Below are 13,785 nucleotides of genomic sequence, written 5' to 3' on the forward strand. Positions count from 1 at the left end.
CTGCTCCTCCATTTGTCCAGCCTTTACATCAACCTCCGGTCAAAGACTCGTGGCCGTTCAGTCGGCCGTCAGCCTCATGTGTGTTTTTGTTTTGTTGTAAAATGCACTGTACATGCAGGGATGGTGTTTTTTTTTTCGAGTTCAATGTGTGTGTGTTTGTGAGTGTTTGTGTGTGTCCATCCCCAGAGTGGCATTGTTACATTGCCTCCACTGTCTATCCATCCCCAGAGCGGCATTGTTACATTGCCTCCACTGTCTAATGGCATCTCTGACTCCAGCCTCAAACCTGGCAACCTTGTTAGCCCCGTTTGCCCCCGGCAGCAGCAGCAGTAGCAGGCATGATGGTACTCACGCTGGCAGTGACCCCAGGAACGACGCGTCCACCCCCAGCAGCAGTCCACTCTGGCCCCATATCGACACAGGCCAGTGGAGGAAGCCATCTGTCTCGGCCACCTGTGTGGAAGACGTATAATTAGTTCACAGCCAGGAAAGTGTCGGAGAGAAAATAAGGATTTTTTTGGTTGTGAAGTTTTCACTTTTATCAACTTGTTTCTTCGTGATGGGACGTAAACACACAATGTTTTCTGACCAGTGGGTGAAGGTTTGATGTTTTACAGACTGCAGACTAAATCATACAGTATGAAAGGCTGTATTTACAGCCCTGGCTGTTCTCTCAGGTGTGCAGCCCTACAGTAGGCCAGAGTGAAACGCTACAATAGCACATTTCCAGAGAGAGCCGTAGACCAGAGACATTTTTCAAATAGGCATCAGAAAAAATGCAAAGCAAGTAAAAAATGCAAAGATATTAATTTTAGCGTCGTGGAAAAATAACTGCAGCAAATGGTCACACTTTTTTTATTCTGCACATCATGGAGCCCAGGAAGAGCAGCTGCTTCTCAGTGGCAGCTAATGAGGATCTGGGAGAGCAAACGACCAAGAGCGCCGTTTATTAACTTATATTAAAGAAATCTGCTGTTCACTCATCGAATTTCAAATCGACCCAAAAAATATCGTACGATACAGCATGCTGTATACAGCAGGATTTATTCTGCATGTAGCTTCCCCTTCTCCCCTGCAGGGGGTGTTATATCGCAGTGCTAACCTGGCCCATGAGTCGAGCATGCTGACTTCTTAATGATCCCAAGTAATTATGATCGTGACTTAGCTAATGAATGTAAAATATAAACCACAGAACAACCATCGTATTACACAGTACGGCTAGTCAAATATTAGCAAAAAATATTATTAATCAACTGCAAAAGTTTCATAGATCATCTACTACTGAATGAGTAGATATTAATAGTAACATGGCCGCCCTAACTGGAGCGCCACACTGCTAATGGTGGCTGTGAATTCATACATTATCAGTATCAACAATCATCAGAATTACAGGTATTGTTATTGCCAAAAGTCTAAGTCCTTCTATGTGATCAACGTTAGGATTTTTTTTAAAGCAGTATTATGGCAGCATATATATATCTGCAGTAAAAAAAATAAAGCTGAAAAAGGAAAACCCCACAGCCCACATTCACTTTGTTACAGTTCACTTAAATGATGTCGCATTTCACTGATGTAAAAGCTGCCAGATTTAAATTTAGCCTTCGTCATTTATCAAAGCAGCTCTGGCGCTCCAGCCTGAGAAAACCTGTGATTCCCACTGTGATTTATCTTCGGACTTCAGAAACAGATTTGAAGAAAGTCACTGGCTGCTGCCCATAAAATGTAGTATACCTTTTTTTTTTTTTAATTCATTACTGTAGCGTACTGTATTTCAGGCGGTATGTGCATTACTATGTATCACACATCTACAGCAGGGAGGCAGATACAATCAGCCATAGAGCTGAGAGAGAGCAGCTGGGCCTGTTTTATTTTCAACAAATAAAAGTTATATGAGATTGAAGAAAAGTTTTTAAAAAGAGCAAAAAAACAAAACAAAAAACCCATCACACTGCTCTGAGGATGGAGCCGTCGCTCCACATATGGACAAAACTGAATAAAGGATGGAGTCCATTTAAATGACACCATCCAGGGTGAGCACAACCGTCCTAAAAATGTCTTGAAGTCAATTCACAGTTACCTTTTAATGCGTTTAGCCTTTTCTACGCCATCTATTGGGGAAATGCGGACATTGCAAAATCAGGAGGGGTAGTCAGAAGAATAATCATGATATAAATTAATAATATAATTTGGACTAGTTTGACGGGCTGAAATAAAAGACAAAAATGGGCCACTTTCAGCCCCCGAGCCATAGTTTGCCCATGCCTGAATTGGAGTGTTAAAAACAAGCTCTGTTTGTCACTAACTGAGAAAAACATTGTACGCCACTTAGAAAACAAACTTTTTTTTTTTCCCACAAACCGTTGAGCACAGAAGGCTGCGTATTCTCACACCTGAACGTGAGAGACTTTGTGGATGTGACTCAGTATTCCAGGCACATCCGGGGTTGATACTCCTGCCTAGTTAGTGTCGCTACATCAAGATGAAGAAATGCTAATGCTCGCCCCCTACTGCCAATCAGCTCGGCGGTAAGAAACAAAACAAAACTTAGACGCTAAGTAAGGGTGGCAGATTCAGGGAAGTGTTTGTGTGGTGTCAGACAAAAAGGACGGGCAGTTAGACACAGATAAACTGTCCCTGCAAGCTGGGGTGAGAGAGAGAGAGGAAGGAAAAGGGAAGAGGAGTTATGGAGGGCGGGTGTAAGGAAAGGGAAGAGGGGAAAGGGATGGAAAAGGAAAAGAAGGAGGAAGAGACAGGGGAAAGAAAAGAAGGGAGGAGAGAAATGGGAAAGGAAGAAGGGGGGAAGGAAGGAGAGGAAGGGGACAGAGAGAGGAAAGGGGAGAGAAAAAGTCAAAGGGATGGAAATACAGTAAGAAGGTGGAATGTCAGGGGGGAGAAACGAGCAGGAAAAAAGGACAGGGGGAGAAAGGGGCAAGAAGGGAAGAGTGAGAGCCGAGGGGGAGGAAAGAAGGGAAAAGAAACAAGGATTAAGATTAACTTCCTGTTGAGACAACACCTTCAAGAACATCAGATAATATGAGTTAGAGTGGAATTAATTTTGATTATTTAAGGTTGATTTCACCCTGATGGTCCGATGCACACTCATCAGTCAAGTCATCAGTGCATACAGTAATTATCAGCTGTGAGTTAAGTAACGTGATGAGCGACACACGACTGCACCTGCTGCCGTTCGTCCTCACACCCTCACACACTCTGTTCAGGATAAAAAAATATATCACGTCGTCTGCCGAGAAGAAGAGGAAACAGTCGCTCCAAATAATTTCACAAAGAAATCTCGGTCGGAACAACAGCCTCAGTCTAAACGACAGAAAATCTCTCCCAGATGAACAAACAGGGATTTGACTCTGAGGCAGAAATGTTTGGTGAATCTCCTCCCAAAGATATTTAAAGATCGTTTTATTCCATTTGCTCCAGATTTGAAGAAAAACGAAACACGATCACATATTTAATTCTTGTTCGTCTTCCAACCCCCCCCCCCCCCCCCCCTTTTATCTCTTTTGAATAGTTGCACTTTAAATTAAACGTGCACAGACACTGTTCCTCTCAGCTCATACCCAAAGGGAAATGGTTTTGTCATCTAATAATAAATTAGAGGTAAAGTCGACACCAAGTGTTTAAATCTTCTTGTATAATCTGAAAACTAGGGCAGGAATTTTCTCCGCCAAAAGACAGATTTAGTTAAAGACAAAGAAAAGCACATTTTTCAGGTTTTCAGATTATCAGTGGATTATTGTGGGACTGTGAGCGTCAGCTGTAAAGACTGGAAAAATGTACAAGAGATTCCAGGCAGCTGACAACGACTCCTCAGTTATTGATTTAATATGATTTCTTTCTAGCTTTCTCTAAATCTCCTACACACACACACACACACACACAGCCATATATGGTTGTGTGTTTTTGTCAGGGCTTATTACCGCCCCCTTCATGCAGAATTAGCCCGTGGCAGTTGTGCAGCTCATCATGCTTTGACCTCAAATATCATTTTCTATAATAGTTTTTCTATTCGTCTCACCAACAGCCAGTCAATATTAATTACACGCCTTGACATTCTGCAAACACTGAGGTCTTAGAAAATTACAGATAATCTTCAATCAACAGGCGAGATAACGCTGACACTGCAAAAAAAAGTTTTTATATTTAGGATTTGTTTTCGTTTTTTGTGTGTGATCTTCTGCGGAAGAGAAGTCTGACATGTGAAAAGGGAAGTTCATTTTAAATTTATACTTATTACCCTGACAGTCAGATAAATGACTCTAAATTGCACCGAGCTCTGGAGGAACTGGAGCAGATAATTATCGCCCTTCGTGACGCCTGTATGACACTTCCTCTCGAGCGCAGCTCCGGTTCTCTCGACAGAAACTACAGAAGATTGATACGTTTCCACCACGGCTACATCATCCTTCCTCCATTGTTTCACCACAGATATGGAGCCGGCCGATCTTTGCTGCTCGACAGTGAAGAAAAGGCAGTTCATCGCTCACAGCGAGGGGGCGGGGGGTGTGAGGTGGAGCATGATAATCAGAACTCGTGGAGGTACGGTCGTCATTCAAAGCAGAGATTATTTAATCCGTCCATCTATCACGCAGCTGAGGACTCATATCACAGCATACAGAGCATGACGGCTGAACACAGGGCTCCTCACAGAGACCTGGAGGTTCCAGAGGCGAGAGGCATGCACGGACCTGCGGCAGCTCAGCTGAAGGCACGAGCTGGTGGAGTCAGGAGGTATCTGTGGTCTCCATGCACCACCTCAGCTGCACACACTGCCACCACCATCTGCATGCTAACTCACAGCACAACACAAATGAGGATCGATTGTGGTGGTAAAGGCCTAAACTGAGCAATCAGTTGATTTGTTGTTTGGACAATTTGGCAGAAAAACAGCAACAGATTTCATAGTCATGCAACAGATTCCAGAAGCCTTTGCACAGAGGCAGAAATAGACTCGTGTGCGAACCAAGAAACTGAGAGTTACCGTAAGTACCAGTACCAGTAAGGAAGCCAAAATGACAACATACTTGGCTTCAGGTTCTGGTATAAAAAAAAGCATCGACCTTTGGCTTGGTCTTTGCGTGCAAGAATGGGTCATGACATGCCCATCAGAGAGGCTCTCTTCAAAAAAAAAAAAAAAAAGCGATGTGGTAAAAATGATCTCCATGTGGGGAGGGGGCTTGAGTAAAAACCTGGGGAAGAAACCAAACTGAACCTTCAAAGCTATAAACATGAACATAACCAATGGGCTTCAAGATAGTAAATCACTGTTTCCTACAGAAAAAAACCAAACACTTTGAGGCTTTTATCTGCACAAATGAATATAGTACGACTGTGTAGCCCTAGCCTGGTCCTAACTGGTCTGCCTGCAGTCCAGATCGGTCTGCTGTTGAGAATCTCTGCTGAACTGTGAAGAGTAGAATCCGACAACCTGCTTAAATATTTACACCGACAGAACAAGAAAACATCAACAGTTCTCAATTCACTGACAGCTGGATCTGTAACAATCATGAACGCTTGGAAAGACTTTGTCCTGATTGTACTAATGCCATAAATTATCCTCCAACAGCCAATAATGCTACGTTGTTAGCAATCATGATGTGACATCGACTCGCTCCGTAAGCATCAGCCTGTGTCCGTAAACAAACTGGGAATCAGATCCGGCAACAGTTCTCGCGTTGGTTGTCTCCTTGTTGAGACATTAACGTGTCGACACCTGCATACATTAGTTCCACATGCGTACTTCATTAGACCTGACTGAAGTCTCCTCTGTCTGTTTGCAGACACAGGTTGTTATGTGGAAACACAACAGTGAGTCTTCTAATGTCCTGCTCACTCACTGGAAATGACAACACAATTACAGGAGCGGTCGTGTGCCTTCCAAACAGAAACGCTGACTTTTCAAATGGAGCCCAGAGTTTAGAGACAGTATCTCACGTTTGGGAAATAATTAAAAATAATTCAAGCTAAACTTGAGTAGAAACCGAGTTGATTTCTCTATTTGATGCCTGATGTTACCTAGAGAATGTCTCTATGACCACATTTGGTGAGTCTAAAATTACAGCATCCAGATCACTGGCACCGGTCCACGGTTCTGGTTTGTTACAGCAGAGGTTTGGTATGAGCCGTTTGGTTGGTGACATCACAGGGGAAGCATGGCTTCTGTTTTGTGATTTGTTTGGCAGAAGTGTTTATTGGTACATTAAGGGGAATCAGTTGTATCTTTGTCGACTTCCGAGACAAAAAGAAAGTCCCATTTTCAATGCTGGAAATGAATGATTTGCAAAAAACTAAAAACGAATCATCCAAAGTGAGGGGAAGCAAAATCGTCCTGCGACGAAGCCTGTGACACAGCTTTCAGGGTGAGATGGATAAGCCTGTTAAGAACGCACTCTGAAAGACGGGAAGAAAATATGGCACTTTGCTCACACTGCGTCTCAAGGGATATTCTCTCAATGAATTAATATTAAATCAGAGACTCAGAACCGAGTGGCGTTCACACCCGTAAAAATTGGCAAATTATGGCGACGGCGACGAGGCGCTCGATCAGAGGGGGCGTTAATAATGTACAATATGCTGCTGCCATGGCAGAGTAAATGATCATTACACAAAAGGCAGGGCGTGAAATAAAGGTCTGGAGCCAACACATCTGAGCAGAAACCCAAACATTAGTCATGGTTCCTTTAAAAACAACAACAATCGGTGGATTTTCTTCACTGGAAAATGCTTAACCTTAAAGGGAATGTATTCAACAATCCCTGGCTACTGTTTTCAAATGTAATCCTCCTACTCCCCTGAAGAGGGTGCTATAATCACATCTTACAAAACATCTGGCAAAAACACAAGAACGATTTACCAACGGTGACTAGTAATGAACAACTGAATTTGAAAAGAAAATATCCCACAAAATGGACACATACTTGAATCACTGACTGTCGTCCAACAGTTCCACGGAGACGTTTAACGTTAAATTTTAAATCAAAAAATTAAATGTACATATTTGGAGACATAAATGAAGGCTTAACAACTACTTTTTACAACTAAAATTCCATTCTCACACCAGGCATTTTTGATCGCAAATCAACTAAACTAAAATTCCATTCTAACACCAGGCATTTTTGATCGCAAATCAACATACTTTGAGTTGCGTTACTGCCACCTACTGGGTGTAATAATCAACTGCAAACATTTCAACTCAATCTTCCAGTTTCACTCGCATAAGAAACACGAAAATATGAATCAACAGAAACAGGTGCTGCTAATGAAGCCGTACTCTCTGTTACAGTTATAAATTACACAGACAATCATTCATTCTTGGCCTAATTTTTTTTTCTCACTCAAACACAAATGTTCAGTCTTTACACTCCGCTCTCGCTTTCTCTCTTGCTAGAGGCACGTGTTTAAACCTCCAAAACACTTCTATTAAAAGCTGACTTGAAAAAAGCAGAGGAGAGAAAATGTCAAAAACCTATCAACAAGCCTTTCAACCAGATTTTTTTTTTTAATTTTCTCAGAAACAGTTATTTTTTAAAGACTTGTCGACAAATATAAACCCCCACATCTGCCTGGTTCTTTTGGATTCACTTCAGTCCAGTTTTACAATCAACTCCCATTCAAACCTCACCTGCAGCAGTCTCTCTCTTTTTTTTTTGTTTTTTTTGTCAGCATCCTCACGACTGATAACAAGCGCCTTTGAAAAACTGAGACCCACACGGAGCTAAATTACAACTTCAAACCCCAATCAGTCACGGCTGCGACCCACACCAGCCGTACATCATGTTTAACTCGGATGCAGCCCATAGGCAGATGGAAATCTCGGACACAGGCATTCTTTGAGGTCTGGCGCGTCTCCACGCCTCTGTCTTCTTCACATACTTCGTGTGATTCCTGTTTGAACATGAACCACTGAGCAAGGTGCTCTCACTCACTTCTATCACGGTGGCTTTTAATATCATGGGAGCCAATGGTGTGGTTTCTCTCGTCCACTGTGCGTCGCGATGGGTAAAACGTGGATTTTATTTTTGAGGGTTTCTGCCCAGAACTAAAAAAAAAGTTGTGATTGGATCAAGTCGACAATGACGATCACGACGGTTAGTCGTTGGTTGCTACGATAACACTTAAGGTGGCAACGTGTTCGCGAATGGAGGTGATAATGCACAGCTTCAATCAGGACAAAAAAGAAAGACATTAAAGTGCTGCTCATCCACCCTTCAGGAGGTGACCGTGGATCAACAGTCACCGTTTGTACACAGACGGTGAACCGTGTGAACCGTGTGAACCGTGAGATTTCAACCTGCCATCAAAGTCTGCACTGGCTCCAAAGCAGCAGCTGTAGAACAGCATCAACTTTATCCACAATTCCATGATTTTGGGAGAAGTGCGCGCTCACGCCTCGGGTGATTCTCTGGGTAAATCCAGGAGGAGCGAGGAGAAAAAAAAGAGAAAAAGAGAGAGAAAAAAAAGATTTCAATTAATGAGTAAATAATAATTGAAGAAGGACAACAGCAGAGTTTCTCTGAGACTCAGGTAGAGGAGATCCGCTCCACTACCTCAGACTGATCATGTGCGGCGTTCAGGAGGAGAGGAGGAGGAGGAGGAGGAGGAGGAGGAGGAGGGAGACAAAACAGTCCACAGCCTGGAAGCCGAGTGACCCCAGTGTGTGTGTCAGTGAGAGAGAGAGAGAAACAGAGAGAGAGAGAGAGAGAGATGTGTGTGTGTGTGTGTGTGAAGAGGGTCGCACTCTGCTGGGGAGAGATCGCACAGCTCCCTCGTTCCTCTCCTCTCCTCTCTCCCCCTCTCCTCCCCCTCTCCTCCCCTCCACACTTCAGTGAGTGGGCTCTTAAACCAACAGCACCCACTGCAGTCAAAACCCGATCCCGCGTCTCCTCACCCACCAGCGGGGTAGGAAAGCTCACATATCCCTCCGCTGCTGCCAGCACTCTGGGGATATTTGACGCGTAACATCACAGCTGCCTCCGTGACGCGCAAATACTTTGAAAGTACTTCAATACATCGCGCAGCCTGCTGAGACTCGCAGCTCCTGCGGCCACCCAGGCGGGGACTGTTCACGGAGCCGAGACAATGCAGTAGAAAATTACACAGACAGAGAGAAAGAAAGTGAAACTGTGTCTGAGACACCGGATGAATTTCTAGATAACCTTATAATGTATAGAACTTATACAGAATTTAAATATATTTAATAGTACTGCAGATTTAACTATTTGGGGACTATATATATATATATATATATATATATAAGGAATATATAGGCTATATATATTTGTTGGCCAACCTGTAACTGAGCTGCAGACTGCATGAAGACCAGCATGGTCTCGTCTCTTCAAATAAAACAGCACAATATATGGCTCGTCCACTTGCTTGCTAACAGCAAAATCTAATATCACTGTCCTTTTTAACAACTTTTGATGGTAAAATGACAAATAAAAACCTGTTCTCTCTACATGTGAATATACAGACAGGAACATATGTGGACAGGAATAGAAGAAAGAGACAGTTTCAACTCAAGGGGATTTAATGAAGGGCTGATAGAAAACTTTTACGAGAGTAAACTTTTGTTTTTATATTTCTCCGTAAAATATCACAAAATCCGCTGTTATTTGTCTTTCTGCTCCAGCAATATACAGTAAAAAATGTCGTCATATTTTTGTCATATGGAGTATGTTGATATATTTGGATAAATCCTGAATATTCCTTAAAAATGACATCATCTCAGGTCCAGTCAGCTGTTTGTGTTTTGGTGGGATCGAGACTCTCAGACTCCAGGAAAGTAAAAAAAAAAAGTCATTTCTGCTGAGTCGAGGCAGGTAATTGAACGACATTATTTTCACTAATGATGCAGCAGAAAAATGAATTGAAGCTTTCATTAACTTCACCCTGGAGAAGTGGGAGTTTACAGTCGGCTCCTGTTCCACTCGTCTTGTTACGCTCCGTCAGTGTTTGATAAATCTATGCTGCGCCGCGAACATTTGACACAATGAGGAAAGTAATCGGAAAAATGCAGTTTGTGTATAATTATACTATTTATCACATTTTTTTTCATGGCTGGATTGAAACAGGATTCAATAATGAGTCATAGCTTTTCAAATGAAGTATAGTCGCAGACATCGGGCGGACCATGCATCACTGCCAACAAACGTCCAGACACTGTGGACACAGGCAACTGACGTTAAAAAATAAACACTTACACACATACACAAGCTAATATAGACTAACATTAAACACTTACACACATACACACATACACAAGCTAATATAGACTAATATACATAGATGTACTTCAAATATTAAACCAAATAAGGACAAAGAAAACTATTTTGAAAACAACAAAAACAAAGTGTGTTTCCAGAGCATATGAAGTGACTGCAACAACATCCACATCACGTGGACCATAGAAAACCACTGCAGAGCCATGAATGTGGACAGTGGGTTGGATTATGTAGGATAACATCTAGAATGAGTCTTGAGTCTTATTCCCTGGTCCCAAAAAAAAAACTCCACTTCAGATTGCATTTCTCCGTCCTGAGCTCCTGACTAAATGAGGGTGACGGCTGACAGATGACACTTGACTTGAAGCAATCTCCTCCATCTCTGAAAGCTTCACCTTATCGATGTGTTTTATGGCATTTACTGTGCAATTGCTTTCGCTTTTATGGTTGTTTTGCAGGAAAAGCAGCACAGTGACTAATGTTACTCATCTCAGTGAGAAGGAATGTGAGTCGATATCGCCCTGTCGTCCTCTGCCAGGGTCTCTACACAAGTGTAAATGGGCAAGAAATGATGCACTCCGCAGAGACCCCGCTCTGCTCAAGTGTAAATGGGCAAGAAATGATGCAGAATGTAGATTTCTCTGTGCTGACATCTATCATCCATCCATCCATCCATCCATCCACCCACCTATCATCCGGCCATCCACCTCTCATCCATCCATCCAACCTTCTTGGTTCCATCACCATCTCTCCTCAACACATGTCCAAGCCATCTAAATTCCATCTCTTTCTAACTCTATCTCCAAAAGTCCACCTTAACTATATATAGTCTGAAGTGTAAAAGTGTAATAAAATAAAGGAGCAGAGATGTAATGACTAAAACAGAGCCTGAGATTAGATTAGATTATAACATGTCACCACTGACTTCTCCTCAGTCACTTCTCATGGAACCATCTAGACCATCTCCACCAGTCCTGGTTAGCTTCATCTCTAATGTGAGTTTGAAAGAGCGCCACCTCCATTTCCACCTCTGAAGTCCCCACTTTGTGCAGGACCACCCGCGAGGAGATATTCCCTCGACCCGTCTCTCCTTCTGAAACAACTCCACTTCTTAGAAGGGGTTTTATCTACGGTCGTTCACCACAGGACAGATCGACTCTGCTGCTCAATGAATTCAGATGAGCCCCACGCTGGAGAACACTCACCCCCTCACCCACCTCCCCCGACTCCCCACCTCTGTTTTTAACAAAGTGCTTGGGAGAGCTGGTGCTACTACTACACTTCTACCTGCGAGTCTAATGGCCCACAGACAGAAAAAAAAAAAGAAACAAACCCATCAGCAGCTCCAAGGACTAGGGTATAAACAGTGTGTTGTGCTGCTTTTAGCCGCTGTACATGAGAAACAGTGAATTTAATCAAGCCGACTGACCTTTGCGCCGGCGTTATCAAATATTCATCGATGCCGAACGTATTACAGGATGCATACTATATTCACATCCATTCTTTATAAGGAATAAAGTGATCCTGGAGAAGTTTGATTAATACTAGATGAGTGTGAGGACACCGTGATCCTGTTGGATCTGATTTAAATTCTCCCCTGTCACTCAGCTACTTCCACAGAATTTTCTTTCGTCTGCAAAAACCTGGCAATGGGCAACTGTTGACTGAAGCTCCTGACGGCCGTGTGAGGACCATCCCCAGCAGCAGCAGCAGCAGCAGCAGCAGCAGCAGCAGCAGCAGCAGCAGCAGGTGGCCCTATTTGATTTGCAATATGCACGTGTTTCCCTGCTGCTCCTGTTTGCACTGACAGCTTGATTACACCTTTTATCACGGAGCACGTTTAAAGGATAATTCTACAATTTTTCAGCCTGATGGGTTTCTCACACCATTGTTTCCTGTATGAGTTACAAGCCAACGTTGCATTTATTACGTCTACTGTAGACACTCGGGGGGAAACGCAGCTGCTGGATATGAAGGATGTCAGGGCGTTGACTGACGACCATTACATCCATCATTCCACATTTATTATTCTAATAATGTGAAGCCGAGCTTCTCTGGAGTCGTATTATATATATTTTTTGCAATATTTTTTGAATTATATTGTAATCTAAGTTATATTCACAGTATTTGTGGGATATTTTTGAAAATCTTATTTCTCAAATATTTAAATTTTTTTTTGAAAGTGTGGTAACAATTGGAAAATCACTCAGAAAGTCACGACGGTGCAGCCTTTAAAAAGGCTCAGAGGAGATAAGCTTCAAGTTTATTGAGAAATGAAATCGTGCTTTTCTTCTAAATTTTTTTTTTTTTTAATTTGTTCTTTTCTTCTTAATTTTTTTTTAAACTAATAAAATGTAGGAAAGGAGCAGACATGGGTGTACACCAGTAGATGTGTTCAGGCAGGACGCCACCGAAGGCCTCGGTGAGAGCGGCGTACACCTTACATTCATTATTTAGGCACCGTTGCCGTTGACTGTTCATCAGTGCCGTCCTCTCCGCTCCCCGGCGGTGGTTTTCCCACGAGCATGTTATTTTTTGGTGAACAACTTTCAGGCTCCATGGTCATTACTCTCACAGAATATCCTCGAGTCTCTGCCGCCCAGGATCGGTCCAAGTCCACCAGGCCCATACACTGTTTCCCTGTGGAGACGGGGAAAAAAATGGAACCTTAAAAACAAAAACAAAAAATTCAAACTAATGCTGAAACACAACAAGGTTTTATTATGTTTTAAAATACTGTCGATGCAAATAACAGTGGCGCCCGCCCATGATTAATAAATAAATAATTACACTGACTATTTCAGCTGTTTATATTTCTCTGATGCCTTAAACACATTAACATAATCAACACTAATCTCTGAGGTGATTAAATATCAAAAGAATATTTTAGTTTTACTATGGCTTTCAACTATAAACTCTATACTAACTAAACAACATTTTTATCTTCTATCACTGCAGCGGAGACTGAGCCAATCCCATTAGTGATCAGCGAGGGCGGGGTTCCTCAAACAACCATTCACGCTCACATTCACACCTGTGGTCGGTCTGGAGTGAATGATTCAGCTCATCCTTATTGGACTGGAGAAAACCTACCACAAACAGACCAGTTAAACTTTTTTGCTGTAAGGCAAAAAGCCGCACCACTCCTACACCGTGCGGCCTACTCACTGGAAGTTAAACTTTGATTTAGCAGAAATGTCTTTCCAGATGTTTGTAAAAAAAAAACCCAAAACCAAGCAGCCGTGAAAACCTCCTCCTCCGGTAAAGTTTGGAGAAAGTTTAACAGACAGAAACTCTGTGTTTACTGCTTACGCCGATAAAGCTCCGTGTGAATCAGCAGATTAGTGGGTTCAGTCAGGCTCTAATTCAACTCCATTTATTGCACTTGTGCTGTATTGGTTCACGCTGATTAGCACGCTTTTCTCCCAGGATTCCCAGGCTTTAGAGGCGTTATGCAGTAGAGCAGAAGGGTGGCAGGTGCCAGGAACAGAGAACGCACGCTTCTGCTCCTCTGAGCTGCCAGACTGTCACAGTCCCAGACTCTGTGACG

At 42.7% G+C, this 13,785-nt stretch overlaps 2 protein-coding genes across 6 annotated transcripts in view; both read right to left on the minus strand.

Annotated features, from left to right (window-relative positions):
* npnta (nephronectin a) overlaps window positions 1-12,815 on the minus strand; it is a 44,124-nt gene extending 31,309 nt beyond the window's left edge. For 4 of the 5 annotated variants that reach the window (XM_025058731.1, XM_025058729.1, XM_025058730.1 and 1 more), the window contains exons 1-3: window positions 12,680-12,815; window positions 8,303-8,413; window positions 353-453 (exon numbers count right to left, since the gene is read on the minus strand). In XM_025058731.1, coding sequence (XP_024914499.1) covers window positions 353-453; window positions 8,303-8,373 — 172 coding nt within the window. In that variant the 5' untranslated portion in view covers window positions 8,374-8,413; window positions 12,680-12,815. Of the gene's footprint in view, window positions 1-352; window positions 454-8,302; window positions 8,414-8,558; window positions 10,242-12,679 lie in introns of those variants that run through there. The other variant, XM_017035594.2, reaches the window with a different exon arrangement.
* gstcd (glutathione S-transferase, C-terminal domain containing) overlaps window positions 12,568-13,785 on the minus strand; it is a 36,966-nt gene continuing 35,748 nt past the window's right edge. The window contains exon 11 of the mRNA XM_008316671.3: window positions 12,568-12,875. Coding sequence (XP_008314893.1) covers window positions 12,685-12,875 — 191 coding nt within the window. The 3' untranslated portion in view covers window positions 12,568-12,684. The remainder of the gene's footprint in view (window positions 12,876-13,785) is intronic.

Source organism: Cynoglossus semilaevis, chromosome 9, assembly GCF_000523025.1.
Source record: "Cynoglossus semilaevis isolate Cse_v1.0 chromosome 9, Cse_v1.0, whole genome shotgun sequence".
In the NCBI taxonomy this organism is placed as follows: domain Eukaryota; kingdom Metazoa; phylum Chordata; class Actinopteri; order Pleuronectiformes; family Cynoglossidae; genus Cynoglossus; species Cynoglossus semilaevis.